General features: G+C 42.7%; 1 protein-coding gene across 3 annotated transcripts in view; it reads right to left on the reverse strand.

Moving 5' to 3' along the window:
* The window catches only part of STN1 (STN1 subunit of CST complex), a 43,030-nt gene extending 22,887 nt beyond the window's left edge, over window positions 1-20,143 (reverse strand). The window contains exons 1-4 of one of the 3 annotated variants that reach the window (XM_002756577.7): window positions 20,078-20,143; window positions 19,275-19,470; window positions 11,290-11,385; window positions 2,332-2,397 (exon numbers count right to left, since the gene is read on the reverse strand). In XM_002756577.7, coding sequence (XP_002756623.3) covers window positions 2,332-2,397; window positions 11,290-11,385; window positions 19,275-19,407 — 295 coding nt within the window. In that variant the 5' untranslated portion in view covers window positions 19,408-19,470; window positions 20,078-20,143. The other 2 variants (XM_009010230.5, XM_035268990.3) reach the window with 2 other exon arrangements.
* Between the last annotated feature and the right edge of the window lie 1,331 nt (window positions 20,144-21,474).

Consider the following 21,474-nt stretch of genomic DNA (forward strand, 5'->3'; position numbering starts at 1 on the left):
CTCAGACTATATTTTGTTTAAAAAATCAGTCTTTGCTGGCCACCTTCCAATGGAAAGCTTTTAAACTAAGGGAAATTAAATTAAAAAGGAGAGAATAGGCTAGTTGGGAACAATTTAAAGATGATGAGAATCATTTTTAGGTTTTCTCCTTGTACTCTTACCCTCTTGTTATATTTGTAAAGCAATCTTAAATTAAGACTACCCCCTGATTGCTCATCCATTTATCTACTTATCGATATTTTAAAAATCTGACTCTCAGTATTAATAGCCATCTTGTTGATCTAAAAAAATACTAAGTATAAGAATTATATAATTGTGATGATGCTATTTTTTTAAAAGAGTTAATTTTCAAAACCAAGACAATGTCTAAAACAGGGTCTGCAAACTATGGCTCATGGACCAAATCCATCCACAGCCTGCTTTTTAAAATAAAGTTTTATTGCAATACAGCCATGCCCATTTGTTTATGTACTATCTACTTTCTATTATAATGGCAGCACTGAATAGCTGAGACACAGAACATAGGGTGCACAAAGCAGAAAATATTGACCTTTACAGAAAAAGTTTGCAGACTCTCAACCTAGAACAAGTGTGCATATTCAAACTATACCTTCTGACTAAAGATTGTGACAAAAACCAGAAATCTGCAAATGATTTTAATACTGTTACAGTTTCAACGTTTTTGTTCCCTCAAAAGCTCACATGTGTTGGAAACTTAACTCCCAATGCAACTGTGTTGGGGGATGGGGTCTGGGAGGTGTTTAGGTTATGAGAGCTCCACTCTCATGAATGGATTAAGGCCACTATAAAATGGGTTTGCAGAAGTGGTTCTCCTTCTCATGCTCTTCTGCCACGTGAGAAACAGCTCTCCTCCCCTCTGGAGGTTGAAGCACTTAAGATGCCATCTTGGAAGGGGGGACCTGGACCTTACCAGACACCAAAACCTGGATCTTGGAAATTTTGGCCTCCAGAACTGTAAGAAATAAATTTCTTTCTTTATAAATTACCCAGTCTCAAGCATTCTGTAATTCTGTTTTGCAGCACAAAACAGATTAATACCTCAGACAGACATAAAAATCCAGATACCTGATTTTCTGATAGGTGTATTTCTTGACTATGAGATATCTGCCTAAAAACCTGTTACCTCCCTTAAATCTATCTACAAACCTTCCTTGCCAAAGCAATTCTATTGATTTAGATGTTCCCAGATTAGGAATTAGAATTCCAAAGTTACATGAAACTGATGGCCAAATTCTAAATGTAAATACATCAGAAAATTAAGCAAATGAACATTCCATTGATTGGTGTAGTCAAAGTACAGAGTTGAGATTCTGACATGTAATGGCAAAAAAGAAGAAACTATTCCAAGCATTAGATATTCTCACCATACTTAATGCAAGTAGACAGATACTAGATGTTAGATAGTAGAGCAGGCAGTGCTTGCTGAATAACCCCACTGTGTATGGCACCATACTGCATATGTTGTAAAACAGAGGAAAAACAAGGTTCCAGTTTTCATAGCTTCTCTTGAACCAAAAACCATCACCAATATTGCACAATATTCTTTCATATTATGAACTTAACCTTAAGAAGTATCTAAAAATTGGGCTGGGTATGGTGGCTCAAGCCTGTAATCCTAGCACTTTGGGAGCCTGAGGCAGGAAGATCACTTGAGTCCAGAAGTTTGAGATCAGCCCTGGCAACATAGTTAGAACCTGTCTTAAATTAAAAAATAATAATAATAAAGTATCTAAAAATTATTAAAATATATTCAAGCAATTCCAAATGTTATTTCAGTTATAGTCAATGTGTTCACTATACAATTTTAAGATTATTTTAATTTATATTACTTAATGGATAACTTCCAAAGAAATCCTATCTTACCTTCTCAATCTTAGAATTCCTGGTATCATTTGTTTGAAAACAGAGATTTTAGAAAATCTGGACCATGACAGCACAGATGTTAGTGGCAACCATGTGAGAGAAACAGTCTTCAAAATGTTCCTTGGGTAAGTACATGGCTGGGACAAGAGGATTAAGCCTGGCTAGCAATTAGGCTAAGACACCTTGACTTACGTAATAACAGGCATGGTCAAAATGAACTGCTGAAACTCCCTGTAACCTATTCACATTCCTGTAGGCTTAGGAAGAAGTGAGCACCAAAGAGATGGGAGAAAGAAAAGCAACTGGCTCTCCCATGGCATCAGTTTTCAGAGCAGCCACAGCTCTCAACAGTGGATAAATGTGAGAATTTAGCCATATAGCTGTTGTGATACTGAGTAAAATCTATTAGTTAGGTAAAAAGCAAAGGAATGTAGCAAATAAAATTACCTGATGCAGACTCAGTATTCAATTTTTTCCAGCAGATGCAGTTTATAACTCCAGTGCTGTCATCCACTGCAAGAGAAATGTAAAAGGGTAGAAGAGAGATTTGGGCAAGGCTGGTGAATTAGCATCCTGTCATTGCATTCAGCCATACTGAAAGATGACCCCTTTCAATGGCCTGGAGAAGCAAATCCCTTATCAAACTCTCATTCCACCTTTGAAACAAACTCTCACTGTATACAAGTATAAACTGCCTGTCTGCACAAGTCAATGTAATATACAAGCCCAGTGGGATATGGTCAGCATTTCACTTGGCCTACCTCAAGGTACTAATGTTTAGTACCCTCAAGGGTACCCATGATGCTTGTCTACACCTCTCTACTAAAAATGGTGGCCTTAGGAAGTTAAGTAAAAAAATTGAACAACTGCTCACGTACAAAATCAGCCTTTCTCTCTCACCCTGAAACAAGAGAGCATCGTGTGGTCTGTGGTTAGAGGCACCGGCACTTAGAGCACAGCCTTCTGTCACAGTCTCTTCGCTAGCATGCTGACTTTCCAAGACAAAGTGTTCCAAGTCATTTGGCCTGGGTTTCTCTTTGTGAAAGATCTTTTGCCCAGTCCTCACCACTGCAGGGGATGTAAGGAAAGCCAAGCACATCACAGAAGGGCATCGTTTTATTTTCATAATAGAAAATAATTATATCCTGGCCACAAAAACAGTACTAGTCTGGCTATTTTATTCCTGGGTTATCTAATCTTTGCAAAAAATATCTAACAATTCCCATTGTAGTTATATTTATAAACTATAGAGGAATTTGGAGATGTTTACTACAGGATAATAGGCATTTTCTCTTTGCCTAATTTCTGACAAACTCAGAATAGAGGTTGCTAAGCATGGGATCAGGGGGTCTCATAATTTAAAAACAATCATCAACTAGACTGTTGTAAAAGCACATGTAATACTGAAGAAATATGTGGCTAAAGTTTTGGCTGCTGGTCTAAATCCATGCTGAAGAAAAGCTAAAAAGAGTACTTCCTATAGGCTGGGCGTGGTGGCTCAAGCCTGTAATACCAGCACTTTGGGAGGCCGAGGTGGGTGGATCACGAGGTCAACAGATCGAGACCATCCTGGTCAACATGGTGAAACCCCGTCTCTACTAAAAATACAAAAAATTAGCTGGGCATGGTGGCACATGCTTGTAATCCCAGCTACTCAGGAGGCTTGAGGCAGGAGAATTGCCTGAACCCAGGAGGCGGAGGTTGCAGTGAGCTGAGGTCGTGCCATTGCACTCCAGCCTGGGTAACAAGAGCGAAACTCTGTCTCAAAAAAAAAAAAAAAAAAAGAGTACTTCCTATAAAAAATAAATCCTAGATGGATTTTATTTAATATAAAACAGGTAAACTTAAGATGAGAAGAAGATATGGGTGAACACCTTTAACACTGGGCTTACAGTGAGTGGGGAGAGACTTCTTTAAGCAAAATTTTAAAATCAGAACTTTTTGAAGAAACTCTGATAAATCTGACCACCTAAAAACTAATGTTGGTGTGGCCGGGTGCGGTGGCTCACGCCTGTAATCCCACCACTTTGGGAGGCCGAGGCAGGTGGATCACGAGGTCAAGAGATCGAGACCATCCTGGTCAACATGGTGAAACCCCGTCTCTACTAAAAATACAAAAATTAGCTGGGCATGGTGGCGCGCGCCTGTAGTCCCAGCTACTTGGGAGGCTGAGGCAGGAGAATTGCTTGAACCCAGGAGGCGGAGGTTGCGGTGAGCCAAGATCGCGCCATTGCACTCCAGCCTGGGTAACAAGAGCGAAACTCCGTCTCAAAAAAAAAAAAAAAAAAGAAGAACATGTGGCACTGACGAGGACTGTGAAACAGACCACGCCGTACTGCAGAGAGGAAATTTACAGCGACTCAGACACGAAGCAGGACGAAGGTTATGATTTTGCACATTGCAGCTGGACTCTGTGAAGAGGCCTGAGGTGTGCAGGAGGCCCTCAGGGCAGGGCTGCCCAGGAGAGCTTCTGGCAGGACAAACAGAACCCAGGTCCATGCCATCCGCATAGTGGCCGCTGGCTTCATGCAGCTCATGAACCCTTGACGTTTTTCAAGTGCAACCGAGCAACTGAATTTTTAATTGTGCATAATACTGACTAATAAAATTGTTTTTAACTAAAAAAAAACAAAAAAACAAAAAAAAACTAATGTTGGATAGCAATATTCCAAATGATAGGGTTAATGCTTTAATATATAAAAAGCTCATAGGCTGGGCATGGTGGCTCATGCCTATAATCCCAGCACTTTGGGAAGCCAAGGCAGGAGGATCACTTGAGCCCAGAGGTTCGAGATCAGCCTGGGCAACACGAGGAGATCCCATCTGTACCCCTCAAAAATTTAAAAATTAGCCAGGAGTAGTGGTATGTGCCTGTAGTCCCAGCTACTTGAGAGGCTGAGGTGGGAGAATCGCTTCAGCCCAGGAGTTCAAGGCTGTAGTGAGCCATTATATGCCACTGCATTTCAATCTGGACAACAAAATGAACCCTGTCTCAAAAAATAAAAAATAAAGAGCTCATATAAATCAATAAGAAAAAGATCAAGACCACAAGAGAAAAAGTGGCGAAGAAAAGAATATGCAATTCATGGAAGACATAAAAATGGCCAATAAAAATACGACAGTATGCTAAGTTCACTAGTTACCATTAAAAAAGCAAATATAAATAATTTATCAACAATGAAACTGACAAAGATTAAAAATACTGATACTCTCATATGTTGTTAGCGGGAGTATGAATTAGTAACACATTTCTAAAATTTAAAACTTAAAAGAGTAAGTTTGGAAACATGCATCAGATTGTGAACTATAAGCCAGGTGTGGTGCCACTTGCCTGCTACTTGGGAGGCTAAGGTAGGACTGCTTGAGTCCAAGAGTTTGAGGCTGTAGTGTGCTACGATTCCGCCTGTGAGAGTCCCTGCACTCCAGCCTGGGCAACACAGTGAGACCCTGCCTCTTAAAAAACGTTGTTTTAAAATGTATGTATCCTTTGTCTTAGCAATTACTTCCAGATAAAACAAAAACAAGTACACAGGTATTTACATTTTACGTAAGGCTGTTCACTGTAGTAGTCTTTATAATACTGAAACTTGGAAATACCTAAATGTTTATAAATATGGAATTGGTTAAAAAAATTGCAATAACGTACTATATGAGAATAAAAAGATATACATGGCTCACTGTAAAACAGAAATATATAATCTAATTTATGTGCAACATTAAACTATATTCTGACAGAAGTGATTTTAAGAGATTAAATGCTAACATCAGTTTCTCTTGGAGTGTGGGGAAGGAACCCCACATTCAATGTATACGTTGACTGTAAGCCTAATTTCATAAACACTGAGAAAGAAATATGCATACGAGTACTAAGGAAAGAGGCATTTCTACATTTCTTTGATATTGGGAACATGTTAAGAATATGAGGAAGGCTGTTGACCCAAACACTGACACTGTTTTGCCTGATTTATAGTGTTTCCCCTGATTTCTATATTCTTCATTAAAATTTTCTGTAGTTTGAAAATTTTATCTTATAATGAGTAAGTACCATTTTAAGAATTCAAAAAATCAATAAGGACATTTTGAGTTAAAAAAATGCATTTGGGTTGGTTCCAGGTCTTTGCTATTGTAAACGGTGCTACAATGAACATATGTGTGCATGTGTCCTCTTAGGAGAACAATTTATAATCCTTGGGATATATACCCAGTAATGGGATTGCTGGGTCAAATGGAATTTCTATTTCTAGGTCCTTGAGGAATCGCCAGACTGTCTTCCACAATGGTTGAACTAATTTACACTCCCACCAAGTGTAAAAGTGTTCCTATTTCTCCACATCCTCTCCAGCATCTGTCGTCTCCAGATTTTTTAATGATCACCATTCTAACTGGCGTGAGATGGTATCTAAATGTAGTTTTGATTTGCATTTCTCTAATAACCAGTGATGATGAGCATTTTTTCATATGTTTGTTGGCCTCATGTATGTCATCTTTTGTAAAGTGTCTGTTCATATCCTTCGTCCACTTTTGAATGGGCTTGTTTGTTTTTTTCTTGTAAATCTGTTTTAGTTCTTTGTAGATTCTGGATATCAGCCCTTTGTCAGATGGGTAAACTGCAAAAATTTTTTCCCATTCTGTTGGTTGCTGATTCACTCTAATGACTGTTTCTTTTCCCGTGCAGAAGCTGCAGAGTTTGATTAGGTCCCATTTGTCTATTTTGGCTTTTGTTGCCAATGCTTCTGGTGTTTTGATAATGAAGTCCTTGCCTACGCCTATGTTCTGAATGGTTTTGCCTAGATTTTCTTCTAGGGTTTTTATGCTGTTAGGTCTTATGTTTAAGACTTTAATCCATCTGGAGTTAATTTTAGTGTAAGGTGTCAGGAAGGTGTCCAGTTTCTGCTTTCTGCACATGGTTAGCCAGTTTTCCCAACACCATTTATTAAACAGGGAATCCTTTCCCCATTGCTTGTTTTTGTCAGGTTTGTCAAAGATCGGATGCTTGTAGATGTGTTGCGTTGCCTCTGAGGCCTCTGTTCTGTTCCATTGGTTTATATCTCTGTTTTGGTACCAGTACCATGCTGTTTTGATTACTGTAGCCTTGTAGTATAGTTTGAAGTCCGGTAGTGTGATGCCCCCCGCTGTGTTCTTTTTCCTTAGAATTGACTTGGCTATGTGGGCTCTCTTTTGGTTCCATATGAAGTTTATGGTGGTTTTTTCCAGTTCTGTGAAGAAAGTCATTGGTTGCTTGATAGGGATAGTGTCGAATCTGTAAATTACTTTGGGCAGTATAGCCATTTTCACGATATTAATTCTTCCTAACCATGAAAATGGAATGTTTCTCCATCTGTTTGTGTCCTCTCTTATTTCGTTGAGCAGTGGTTTGTAGTTTTCCTTGAAGAGGTCCCTTATGTTCCTTGTAAGTTGTATTCCTAGGTATTTTATTCTCTTTGTAGCAATTGTGAATGGCAGTTCGTTCTTGATTTGGCTCTCTTTATGTCTGTTATTGGTGTATAGGAATGCTTGTGATTTTTGCACATTGATTTTGTATCCTGAGACTTTGCTGAAGTTGCCTATCAGTTTAGGGAGATTTTGAGCTGAGACGACGGGGTATTCTAGATATACAATCATGTCGTCTGCAAATAGAGACAATTTGACTTCCTCCTTTCCTATTTGAATACCCTTTATTTCTTTTACTTGCCTGATTGCTCTGGCTAGAACTTCCAGTACTATATTGAATAGGAGTGGTGAGAGAGAGCATCCTCGTCTAGTGCCAGATTTCAAAGGGAATGCTTCCAGTTTTTGCCCATTCAGTATGATATTGGCTGTTGGTTTGTCATAAATAGCTTTCATTATTTTGAGATACGTTCCATCACCACCTAGTTTATTGAGGGTTTTTAGCAGGGCTGTTCAATTTTGTCAAAGGCCTTCTCTGCATAAATTGAGCATCGATGATAGACGGGACCGGGAAAATGTGGCACATATACACCATGGAATATTATGCAGCCATCAAAAACGATGAGTTTGTATCCTTTGTAGGGACATGGATGAACCTGGAAACCATCATTCTCAGCAAACTGACACAAGACCAGAAAATCAAATACCGCATGTTCTCACTCATAGGTAGGTGTTGAACAATGAGAACACATGGACACAGGGAGGGGAGCATCACACACTGGGGTCTGTCGGGGGAAATAGGGGAGGGACAGCAGGGGGTGTGGAGTTGGGGAGAGATAGCATGGGGGGAAATGCCAGATATAGGTGATGGGGAGGAAGGCAGCAAATCACACTGCCATGTGTATACCTATGCAACAATCTTGCATGTCCTTCACATGTACCCCAAAACCTAAAATGCAATAAAAAAAAAAAATGCATGGCCAGGCACGGTGGCTCACAGCTGTAAACCCAGCACTTTGTGAGGCAAAGGTGGGCGGATCACCTAAGTCAGGAGTTCAAGACCAGCCTGACCAACATGGTGAAACCCCATCTCAAAAAAAAAAAAAAGGATGACACTTCCAGGTATGCCACGTCTCTGCAGTTGAAAAGCTTGATTTATAAAAGAAAGTTTTTAAAAAAAATTAGCAGGCCAGGAACAGTAGCTCACAGGCCTGTAATCCCAGCACTTTGGGAGGTTGAGGTGGGTGGATCAATTGAGGCCAGAAGTTCGAGACCAGCCTGGTCAACATGGTGAAACCCATCTCTACAAAAATACAAAAATTAGCTGGGCATGGTGGAGAGCACCTATAGTCCCAGGTACTTGGAATGCTGAGGCAGGAGAATCACTTGAACCCGGGAGGCAGAGGTTGCAGTGAGCCAAGATCACACCACTGCACTCCAGCCTGGACCATAGAGCAAGACTCGGTCTCAAAAAAAAAAAAAACTTAGTAATGAACACTTGTCCTAGAGAATGTGAGGTCATTCTGGTCTTGACTATAGCCTTTCAACATGCTAGGTCTCAGCTGGAGTTGCTATCAAGTGTTCTGTGCACTCTGGGCACCATCACCAACGCCCCAACTTCCTAGGTTTGTGACCTCTCCCAGCAGACCCTGTGCCTTGGTGCCCAGAGGTCTGGCTGCTGGAATGCCCCAAATGGAGGCATCCTTGCAGTGCTTTGCAGTGTCCTCCGCAGCTATGCAGCACCGCCTGGGCTATGGGCCTTTTGTTTCAGCTGCAGGATGAGTCAGTGTGAGCAGGAAGCACCCCCAGCACAGGCCTGTGGTGAAATCAGGGGAAGCAGGACCCAGAGCAGCAGGGAGCGGCCACCTGGCAGCTAGCCCCAAAGCCATGTTGTGCCTAAGGACAGCAAGGAGACGGGCAGCTCTCCACAAGAACTTAAGTTGCAAAAGCCTCTCTACTCTCCATAATTTCAACAGTCAGATGCTTTTTATTTTCCCAAAGTCCAGAGATATGTCATGCTCCTCAGACACTCACTCAGAAGGAAATGCTTATTGGAGAAGATGCAATCATATTGCCTTAATCTTTTTATAATGGGAAAGGGGTTAAGAGAAGCTCCTTTAGGCACAGACTTAATAACTAGCCTGGTTCCAGGGCCAGGATTTTAAAATCCTCAAACAGCCCCATTTATTTGATCTGAAAAACAGAAAACTAAAAATCAAATGCAGTTGATTTTGTTTGTTTGTTTGTTTTGTATGGGTGGGGGATGGAAGAAAGAAGAGGGAGAGAAAAATCAAACTGAGTTATATGGAGACCACAGAACAGACCTTAGTCAGTAAGCAGCAGAATGGACCTACAAATCTCCAACAGTGGAATCTTCAGCAAGTTACTAAGCCTTAGTTTTCTCATCTACAAAATGGAAATAGCATCTGTCCTTTCTATTTCAAAAAACTAGGGGGAGAACAAGATGAAATTATGCATATAAAAGTGCTTTGTAAACTGAAAAACACTACTATTTTCATTGCTGGCATTTGGAGAGAAAGCACTCCACTATACCACAGTCAGTGTACTGCCCATAGCTGGACACAGTGTAGTAACTTAGTAAATATTTGTTGAGTTGTTTCGAGAAAAAACAGGACCAGTATCTTTGGTAAAATAAAGCAAAGAAGAGATTCAATATGGGAATGTTTGACAGGATGATACTTTTCAGAATTAAAAAAATACATATATATACATATATATGCTGGGAAAAAGCAGAAAACATGAGAGCTTTTACCTCTCACATGTTATTTTATTAAAAGCACAAGATAATCATCTTCAGGAAAATGAATACATGTAAAGATAGGCAATGATATTATATCTACAAATTATCAATCATGCAGGGACTGCCAAAGAAATGCTCTTGGTCACAAAGTTCAGCTGTCTACTGTCTTTCCCCAAGAAGAGTAAGAATACAAATCCAAGGCATAGCACAAAAAGTAACAATGTCAATTTCAGCAAAGGTTTGGAATTTAAAATTAAGTTTCCCACAAAATATCTAGCTTGGCCTCTTGACTACAGATTAGCTTAGAGTTGTATAAGGCAATGTATTAAATGCTTAAAAATCAACTCAATGAAAAAATAAAGACTTATTATACCAAAATCACATTCTAGCAATTCTCTGGTATCCAAAATATAGAAACCCTTTATTAAGTTTCCATCATTATGAGGGAAAATAAACTTTCTGATAATGGATATTTACCCCTTTGATTATCAAAATACTTTTTGTTAACTGTTCTGGATATAAAGATTTTAAAATTATTTTCACACCTTCCTGTGTTGTTAGAGTCTACCATAACATTAATCTGGTCTTTGCTTTTTTGGGGGGGGGATGGAGTTTCACTCGTTACCCAGGCTGGAGTGCAATGGCGTGATCTGGGCTCACCGAAACCTCCACCTCCTGGGTTCAGGCAATTCTCCTGCCTCAGCCTCCTGAGTAGCTGGGATTATAGGCACGCGCCACCATGCCCAGCTAATTTTTTGTATTTTTAGTAGAGACGGGGTTTCACCATGCTGACCAGGATGGTCTCGATCTGTTGACCTCGTGATCCACCCACCTCGGCCTCCCAAAGTGCTGGGATTACAGGCATGAGCCACCACGCCTGGCCCTAGTCTTTGCTTTTTAAAGCGATCCACATAACCATATATTGTCACCGTTTGCTATTTACAGATACACCCTTGGGCATCAGGTGCCCCTGCCCTGTCCAGTGGTGCTCCTAGGGGGCTGTATTTTAATTCTTCCACTTCCTAGTGCCTCAGCAGCTGCCACTTCACGGAATGCATCAGTATCATTCCTACCCTCTGGCTCATTTTATTCTTAGTCCATGTCTGGGGACTATAAGGGACACCCCATAGAGAAAGTAGATGCCCTTAGTGATGGTCTCCAGCTACTCTAAAGGGCTAGGGCTGCTGAAATTCAACTTTCAGCCCGGAAGAGTCTGCCTTCTACATAAACTCCATTTCAAACACAATTGTTCTTACCTCCATAACTGTAGAAAGCATCTCTTTCTCTCACTCCAATGACAGTTCCCAAGACATCTACCTGTTTTATTGGATGTCCATTGTACAAAAATACACCTAAAATTAAAAAAAGCAAAATCTATATAATGTATGATTACATTTTCTGCATCATTAAATGTTAACTTGTAGGGGGTAAGGGGGCATAAAAAAATCAGTGCCATGCTGTTTGCTGAAATTCTAGACTTAAGGATCAGTCCTTGACAAATGGCAATGCACCAAGGAATTCCAATGTCTTTTCCTCACAGGTTCTCAGTAGAAAGCCTAGCATTAAAGCTTGTACTAGTGCAGATGGGAGAAAATCAGCATTGCCCAACTAGATTTAGTTAATGCACATCTGTCTACAATTCATTATACTGTGGGACCAAACACAGGACCATATTTGAAGCAACTAGAAGAAGGAAAGAGAAAGGAAATCATGAGAAAGGCTTCTTTGGCTTTTTTTTTTTTTTAACAAGTACTTTTCTAAGAAACCAGTCATCGTTTCTTTGAACTAGCAATAGCATTTTTTTAAAAAGACAGTAGGTTACAAAATGTTACCCTTTGGGGCCAGATTACAACCCCATAATGTCTCTTTTTAAAACTCTCATTTTCAAAACCTAGGCTACAGATGTCAGCAGGCAACTTCCTGCCAGAGTAGAAAGCTGAGAGGGGGAACTTACCCACTGAGACCCAGAGGATTCTTTCTGATTTGGGGACAGGAGACAGAGGGGGTGCTCTATATCACTATTTGTACCCTGAGCAGAGTAAAGTCAGAATTGTTTTATAGAACAGGGCTGCCCCCACCCCTGGCTTACATGATGGTCTATCCTGGCTGCCAGGTACTTGTTTGTATTAGAGACCGACACCCCACAGGGAGTGTGGAGCAGGAAGGAGTCCCTGATAGTCTCAGGGATATCCCGGCTCCTGCAGGGCTTTCCTTCTGCCTGTCCCCAGTAACCTAACCCAAGCTCCCTGCTTCACCTTAAGCTATGTGCACTGAGTTCCTGTCACCTGCAACTAAAGAGTGCTGTCCAATCTCTTTCCCAGCCTCTTCCCCCACTCCCATGATGGCTGAATTCCTTATTTTCAGAAACAGATTATAAACTTTTATATGGTGATTTCCTTTTTCTTTTTTAAAATTAGACACAGGAGTCTCACTTTGTTGCCCAGGCTGGTCTTGAACTTATGGCCTCAAGCAATCCTCCAGCCTCAGTGTCTCAAAAGTGCTGGGAACCACCACACCTAGCCAAGTCCTTTTTAAAATAAATGTATGAAATCTAGACTGAGAAACAATGATCACCTCAGGTGTTTGGCCATTCTTCCCTCACCATCAAGACTAGTCACAGCCTCTATTCTCTCCATTCATGGGGGCACTTAGGGCCTAAATCCCAACACCCCTTAGAACTCCCAGACCGGTCTCTGCTGATGGTTCTGTTTCCCTTGTAGACAAAGGGACTGGGGAAGAATCCAAAGAATGGACAAGGAACCTCTAAGCCTCAGTTACAGAGAGATACCAGGGCAGTGAGATGTGGTTTGAAGAAATAAGAGGTGGCAAATTTAGCCAAAAGTAAGACCCTCTCCCTCCACAGATGCACACTTCTAAAGATGACCTGGTGGCTGGAGACTGTCCTCAGGACAACCCTACAGGCATGAGCTGAAGATGGCAGGAACAAGGAGGGAAGGAGCCTGCATCACTGTGTCACCCCCAAAAGAGAGTCACCTCCATCCAGGAACACTTGAATTGAATGGGGACAAAGTGGTTCCACTGAAAATCCATGTTTCGGTTTTTGACCTTTTTAAAGATAGGATCTCTGTCTATTGCCCAGTGGCACAATTACAGCCTTCTGTAGCCTCAACACCTGGTCTCAAGTGGGAGCCCAACTAATTCTTTTACTTTTTATAGAGATGGGTCTTTCTCTGTTGTCCATGCTGGCCTCAAACTCTCAGCCTCCCAAAGCAATAGAATTACAGGTGTGAGCCACTGCACCCAGCCCATAAAATGTTAAGATGTAACCAGTTCCAACTGGCTTCTCCCGAGCTCTCACAATTGAAACCTAGTCTTTTCCATAACACTGCTGAAAAGACCCTCAGTTCTCTGCCCCTGCCTGCCTGCACTGACCAAATACAAAAGGACAGGGAGCCTGCAGAGAAGGGAGATCCCTGTGTCTTGTGTAGTCAAAGGCAGGCTTCCTTGCAGCAGAAGCAAACTTTTAAACCAGGAGAATGAGCCTCATCCAGGGATGCCCTCTACTGCAGTACACCCCACCACTCTGCCTTAAAGTGCCTGTGTGCAGAGCAGGACTGAGGCATGGTGCTGCTTTGATCATCTCAGTTTGCCGCAGGGCCAAGTGGCCTGAGCTCCAGGCTAATCCCTGGCTGTACTCAGCCCTTTCTGCCTCCCCAAATGTTCTATATTGCTATTTGTAAATGGGGCAGAGTAAAGTTAAAGAGAACTGTTTTATAGAACAGGGCTGGCTTCCCCCTACCCTGGCCTATGTGATGGTCTATCCTGGCTGCCAAGTACTTGTTTGTATTAGAGATAGACACTCCACAGGGTCTGCTGTGGCCCATAGCACACAGGCAATTAGAGGCAGAAAGCAGAGTCCTTTGGACCCACAGAGGGCTGGCTGTCCACCACTGAAATGTCTTTCCAGTTGGTCAAGAAGCAGCAGGATGATCTGCTGGTGATGTCTGAAAGTCCTAGAACTCTTTGGGTCTCTGTGGAGATCCTAGCATGTACCACTGTCGTGGTTTTAATAAATAGTGAAAACACTTTCAGATGGGGAAAAGAGTGGAATAAAAGGTATGTTTCCTGCATTGAAGTCCATGGGAAAGGCACTGAGATGACTGGGCTAATGGCACAGCCAATGAAGTCCTCTAGTTACCTTTGATGGAAGCCAGTCATCCAGTGCTACAAGCTTTGTGTGTAGCGACACTTAATAAAAATCTGAATAGGTCTTCACTTGTGGACACAGTAGAATTCTTGAAAAAGGACAGAAAAGTGAGCCCTGTGAATTTTCATCTCATGTACTGACAACAATGACTTATCTTTGAAGACAGACATGGTCACTCAAGATGCAACAAAATCCTTCCATTCCCAAGTGGCTGATGAAAAAAAAAAAATCTTAAAAGCATCCCAGAACAATGGAGAAAGAGATCAGAAGAATATAACAGGTACTTTGAATTTTAAAACTCAGAGAAAAGCAACTGAGGAGGAAATACACTGCTTAGAAAGAAGAAATTTCTCCAAGTCTATAGAAACGTGAACTGCACTTCTCAGTTGTGCAGCCTCTACAACAAGATGGCTGAAGACATGGAAAAAAGAGTTAGAGAGCCATTTTCTTCTACCAAAGCAATTCTATTTTATATGAAGAGAGTTCAAGAAAGTTGGATGGCTGCTCTGTCAACTGAGAAAGCTCAATGAACTAAGAAAAGAAAACGGCAACAAATACTAGATAACAGAGCTCATGTTCCAGCCTTTCCCAAGTGGCCCTTGTGTTCCTGCTGTTCCACATGCAGCCCACAGAGACCTAAAAGCATCAGAGGACCCCCTGGATCATCAGGCCCCCAAGAAGGAGGAGGGTCCAGCTGTAAGAGCTCAGGGATTCAGGGTCACAGGAAGGTTGATTCAGATTTCAAGCAGCTGACCCTGAACATCCACAACCACATCAAGACATTTGACTGTTTTCTCTTTTTAAAAGTACTTTTGACTCCTCACTTTTTAGTTTAACTACTGTTATTTAATAGATGCTATAATTGTTATTTATGTTTGATAGCATTTAAACACCTAAGATAATGTTTTTCAAACAGATTTAATATAATTCTTATTAATATATTATTTCTACTTCATGTAACCACTAGAATAATAGGATAAGTATTATATACTGATTTAAATTAAAAAGTATTATTTAACCCATCATTAAAGTTTGACACAGAGATATTTAAAACAAAAAATATGATTTCTCTATGTTATGAGCTATTATTAAAAATACATTGATTTTTTTTTTTTTTTTGAGACAGGGTCTTGCTCTATTGCCCAGGCTGGAAGGCAATGGTACAATCATGGCTCACTGCAGCCTTGACCTTCCAGGCTAAAGTGATCCTCCCACCTCTTCCTCCTGACTAATTGGGACAATAGGCACTGCTTTTTTAAAAATAAGACATGGAGTTTCACTTTGTTGTCGAGGCTGGTCTTGAACTCTGAGGTCAAGGGATCCTCCCACCTTGGCCTCCCAAAGTGCTGGGATTACAGGCATTAGCCACTGTACCTGGGCTATTTCTTTTTAATGAAAAAAAAAAAAAAAAAGAAAGAAAGAAATAATAAGCCCACAAAAATCTAAATACTACCACAACCAAATTTCACAGTATTTTTCTTAGTTTAACTCTAAATTCAAATTTAGGGGACCCGACATTTTGCGACAATATTGTGATGCAATTCTGATGCTAACTACTCAAAGTTAGCATCACAGGTTAAATTTCACAGGTTAAGGGCACAGTCCCCCAAAATACTGCCCTCACTTGAGTCATGAGTCCCAAGTTTTGTGAGGGTCCTCAGGCCTTCTGCACTTCTGACCAACTGGTTATAAATTTGGGGGTTCCTAATACTCCCTCAGGTTTGATAATTTGCTAGAATGACTCTCAGGACTCAGGAAGGTGCTATACTTATGATTATAGTTTTATCCATGAAGAGTACAAATCAGGGCCAGCCAAATGAAGAGATGCCCAGGGAAGGGTCTGGGAGGGCACAAACACAAAGCTTCTGTGTCTTTGACACATCACCCACTGACACATGATGATCAACTATGGAAGCTCACCTGATCCTCGGTGTCCAGAGTTTTTACTAAGGTCTCATAAGGTAGGCACAACTAACTGAATTATTGGCCACATAACTGAACTCAATCTCCAGTCCCTCTACCCTCCCAAAAGGTCAGATTAATATGATCTGGCTCAAAACTCCAACTCTCTAATCAAACAGTTGGTCTTTCAGGCATAGACAGCCCCCACCTCAAACTATCTAGGGGTCTAGCACAAGCCACCTGATTCGCAGTTTGGTTCAAGAGGCCACTATGAATAATGATGACGCTCCTATCACTCAGGACACTAGAATAATTTAGATGTTACCCTGCAGGAACCAAGGTCAAAGGGCAGCCAAATTCTTTATTCTACTACAACACATTCATTTCATACTTTATCATTTTTGGGGTTTGTCTTTGTTATTTTGTTTAAGATATTCTTTGCTGTTTAAACATTCCTAAATTTTATGCAGTCAAAATTTTTGTCTTTATGATAAACCAAAACAAACACCTAGGTGAGTGGAATTCCATATATAGTCTAAAGCAGTGGTCCCCAGCCTTTTTGACACTAGGGACCAGTTTTGAAGAAGACAATTTTTCCAGGGATGGTGACTGGGGGAACAGTTTGGTGATGAAACTGTTCCACCTCAGATCATTAGGCATTAGATTCTCATAAGGAATGCACAACCTAGATCCCTCAGATGTGCAGTTCACAGTAGGGTCTGTGCTCCTCTAAGAATGTAATGCCGGCCGGGTGCTGTGGTTCACACCTATAATCCTAGCACTTTGGGAGGCCTAGGTGGGTGGATTGCCTGAGCTCAGGAGTTCGAGGCCATCCTGGGCAACACGGTGAAACCCTGTCTCTACTAAAATACAAAAAAACTTAGACAGGTGTGGCTGTATGCGCCTGTAGTCTCAGCTACTTGGGAGGCTGAGGCAGGAGAATCACTCGAACCTGGGAGGCGGAGGTTGCAGTGAGCCGAGATTGTGCCACTGCACTCCAGCCTGGGCGACAGAGCAAGATTGTCTCAAAAAAAAAAAGAAAAGAAAAAAGAAAAAAGAAAAAAAAATGTAATGCCGCTGCTGATCTCACAGGACGTGGAGCTCAGGCAATAATGCTCACTGGCCAACCGCTCACCTGCTGCTGTGCGGTCCATTCCTAACAGACCATGGACCAGCATTGATGTGTGGCCCCAGGGGTTGAAGACCCCAGGTCTAAAAGTATCCACTCTGTAAAATTATAGTTAATGTCTGCTTCAACTATGAAGTTTCAGTTTTAAAACACCTTGGAAACATTCTCACCAGTGATAAATCAAAGATCATTGGTCCTGTTTTTGTTGGTTTGTTTTTAATACATGATAAAGTCCTTTGCCTACAGGAAGAGTTAAGCCCCTACCATGTCCTTGGTACCTGTTTGCTCACCCGCAGAAGATCATTAAGCAAGGAAAGCTAGGATTTGGTGTGAACTAATTTCTTTCTGAGGCCAGGCGCGGTGGCTCACGCCTATAATCCCAGCACTTTGGGAGGCTGAGGCAGGTGGATCACGAGGTCAAGAGATCGAGACCATCCTGGTCAACAAGGTGAAACCCCATCTCTACTAAAAATACAAAAATTAGCTGGGCATGGTGGTGCGCGCCTGTAGTCCCAGCTACTCAGGAGGCTGAGGCAGGAGAATTGCTTGAACCCAGGAGGCGGAGGTTGCGGTGAGCCGAGATCGTGCCATTGCACTCCAGTCTGGGTAACAACAGCGAAACTCCGTCACAAAAAAAAAAAAAAAAAATTCTTTCTGAAGAGATAAGCTATGAAGAATAATAGAATGGAAAATGGAAAACTGTGGAGGAGGCTGGCTACCTTCCAAGAGGAAAACAGACCATTTCAAACAATAATTAGGAAATAAAGGTGTGGTGAAAAATCTGAACAAAAGGTATTAGCATAAGGTCATCCAAGTATATTTGTACATATCACTGGAAACAAACAAAATCTTATCTCATTAAAACTGTGGATGCTTGAGATTCTTGACTATTTCTGACTCATAGCTTGTTATTCCGAAGGCCCCTTGACTGGTAGCTTCACTAAAATAGCGAAGGAAGTTTAACCAAACTTCTCAAATAGCACAGTAAACATGTGACGATCTACCCACAGCTACGTGAATTATTTAAATCCACCCCAAACTATATTTGTTATATTTTTAGGTATGATAAGCCTGTCTCTGGTAACCACTAATCTAATACAAAAAAAAAACTTTTTTTTTTCTTCCTGAGACGGAGTCTCACTCTGTCACCCAGGCTGGAATGCAGTGGCACGATCTCAGCTCACTGCAACCTTCACCGCCTGGGTTCAAGTCATTCTCCTCCTTCAGCCTCCTGAGAAGCTGGGACTACAGGCATGCACCACCATGCCTGGCTAATTTTTGTATTCTTTAGTAGAAACAGGATTTCACCATATTGGACAGGCTGGTCTCGAACTCTTGACCTTGTGACCTGCCCGCCTCAGCCTACCACATGCTGGGATTACAAGCGTGAGTCACTGTGACTGGCCCCAAAAAAACTTTTAAACTTTACATGTATAATGCCTTGTTGCTTCAACTGCTATTTCTATTTAAGGGCCAACTATACGCCAGGCACTGTTCTAAATCCTGGGAATACACAGGCGAACAAGACAGATGATGTCCTTCCTCTCAGGGAGTTAGTAATATTTTGATTCTGCTTAATTCAAAAGAAAACAAATCCCCATTAGACAATTACACAAGGTTAAGCTCCATTTTTACAAAGAAACCTAAACTTTGCAGAAGGTGAATCACATGCCCAGTCCAGATAAGTGGCACATTTAGGAAAGGAGCCAGGCCTAGGAATGCCTGGCCCAGCGATCTCTCCAACAGGAGCAGGCCCAAAGAAAAACAAATGAGCATTTCAAATATGAAAGACCCTATATGCAGGTAAAAAGCTCAGTACAAAGGTTACTCTCCCAAACACCTATTTAAAAAAAAACAGATTTAGACTTTTTTTTTTTTTTTACCTTGCAAATAAATGAACTCATGCAAACGTCCGAGCGAGGTCACTTTTAAAGCCTGCAGCAGGGAAGGCTCTCTTAAAAGCCTCTAATGCCAGCTTTCTGAGACTTTGGGATGGGGGCAGATACAGTCCAGGGCATCCATCAGAGTGGCCAGCCACATACCTGGCACCTGGCGGGACTCCTTCAAGTCCAGGATATCCCTGATGTAGAGTTTTGCAAAGGCTAGAAACACAGGATCCAAACCCCACAAGAGGGAAGGGGTCTCCTCTTCACACCGGCAGGATTCAGGCTGCATCGAGAGGCTGGGCTGTGGCTTCCAACTAACCCTAAGAGGTTCTGCATCACTGAGTCAAGGCATCTAGACAGGACACAGAAAAGAGGATGCAATGCGTTTAACGTGGGTGAAAGTGGCACAGCCCTGACGCTGCTCGCAGGTGGGAGTCCAGGACTCCAGGAAGGGTGAACCTGAGGATCCAGGGCCCTATCAAACTCCATGCCACGGGGCGTGGAAAGAGGCGTTCCTCGCGTCAGGACGCCTGCGTTCCGTATGGCTCTCCCGCTATTGCCCTTCCCCCCAAAAACCAACTTCGGAACGGCTAAACAACTTTTCACTCTAGGAAGATACGTCCATACCGGCGTACCAGACACCGCTTGGGGTCCAGGGAGGAACGAGTACCCTCGCAGCCCTGCACGTGTTGGGGCACAGTGGATGGGTCTGATTATCGCTCTGCCCTAAACCTTCCGCTTTTGGGGAAGAGCCGAGAAAAGGAGGAAGAAAGATACCCAAAAATGGACCCACTTGTAGCCCCACCCGCCGGCTGCAGCTCCAGGAGCTCCGACACCTGGCCCTTCCGGCGCTCGGAGCCGCGGACGGCTACTGCGCCACCCGCAGCAGGAGTAGTTGGCGGAGGTCGCCTCTGGAGTTCCGGCCCGAGCCCGCCCCCTCGGCCCCTCCAGGAACCAACCCCAGTCTCCGCGCCAGCGCATTTCCTTCCTGCGGCAGCGCCTCGCCACGGCTCCACCCCATCTCTTCCGAAGCCCCGCCTCGTTCCGCCCAAGCGCCACCCATCCCCCGCGGCCACGCCCCATCCAACCCGAAGCCCCGCCCCGTCCCACCACGGCCCGGCAAGGCGCTCGGCCCCATCCAGCCGCAGCCCAGCCCCATTCCGTGCGCCTCCGCAACGCGGCGTCCTTTTGGCTGCCGCAGCGCTGAAGCTCCGCTCCAGTCTTAGCTTCTACAGCCAGGCCTAGGAGCCGACCCTGAAATTCCTGCCTCTCTAACGCCGCCCTCCAATTCACCTTTCACCCCTCCTTCCGGCGGTGTTGGGACCCTGAACCCCGGCCTCCTAGAGGCTGGGGCAGGATTAGACTATTTTTCTTTTTGATTCTTGATATGTAAAACAAACAAAAAGTAAGCAATGCCACGAGTACATTTTGGCATATTTTAAATGTTCATTTACAGGTGGTAAGTGACCTGACACAAGCGCTCAGGACTCTACAGTTTCACGTGGAGATATCAGTATCTAAATTTGAGCCCTCGAGTGAATGTGAGGTCTTGACGCTGTCAGAGACAAGCCGTGCAAAATCATGACATTACATTTTGTCTCCTTTCGCCTTGTTGGGTCTACATTCTGGAAGGTTGTGCACTTAAGAACTTTGAAAAACTGGCATTTTGGTAAATCATGGCCACCTTGATGGTGCTTAGTTCCCAGAATTTCTATTTTAAAATGAGGAAAGACAGCCACGTTCCACTCCCATAAAGAGCTATGTTACTTGAGACGTCAAGAATTCTTCCTAATTTACAGAGACTCTGGATAGTGGCAGGGGAGTACCCATCACCCTGGCAGACCATTCCTGGGGGAGGCAGGTAGTGGCCAAAGAGATAATTGCTTAACTATTTATCAGAGAAGGAACTTCGAGCCGCTGGAATGGAAAATGTGCATGTCATTAGACCCATGGCATTTAATTACCACCCCCCCTCCCCGCCGGCCATTTAAGAAGCTCAAAAACAGTCTTTTGTAAAATACATTGCCCAGATTCTACTGCAATGAACAGTAGGGGAGGAAGGCAGCAAAACACACTGCCATGTGTGTACCTATGCAACTATCTTGCATGTTCTGCACATGTACCCCAAAACCTAAAATGCAATAAAAAAAAAGATTTAATTAAGAGAAGACACGGCGGGGCGAGATGACTCACGCCTGTAATCCCAGCACTTTGGAAGGTGGAGGCAGGCAGATCACGAGGTCAGGAGTTCCAGTCTGGCCAACATAGTGAAACCCCGTCTTCACTAAAAATACAAAAAATTAGCCGGGTGTGGTGGTGAGCACCTGTAATCCCAGCCTCTTGGTAGCCTGAAGCA

This window comes from Callithrix jacchus, chromosome 12, assembly GCF_049354715.1.
Source record: "Callithrix jacchus isolate 240 chromosome 12, calJac240_pri, whole genome shotgun sequence".
Classification (NCBI taxonomy): domain Eukaryota; kingdom Metazoa; phylum Chordata; class Mammalia; order Primates; family Cebidae; genus Callithrix; species Callithrix jacchus.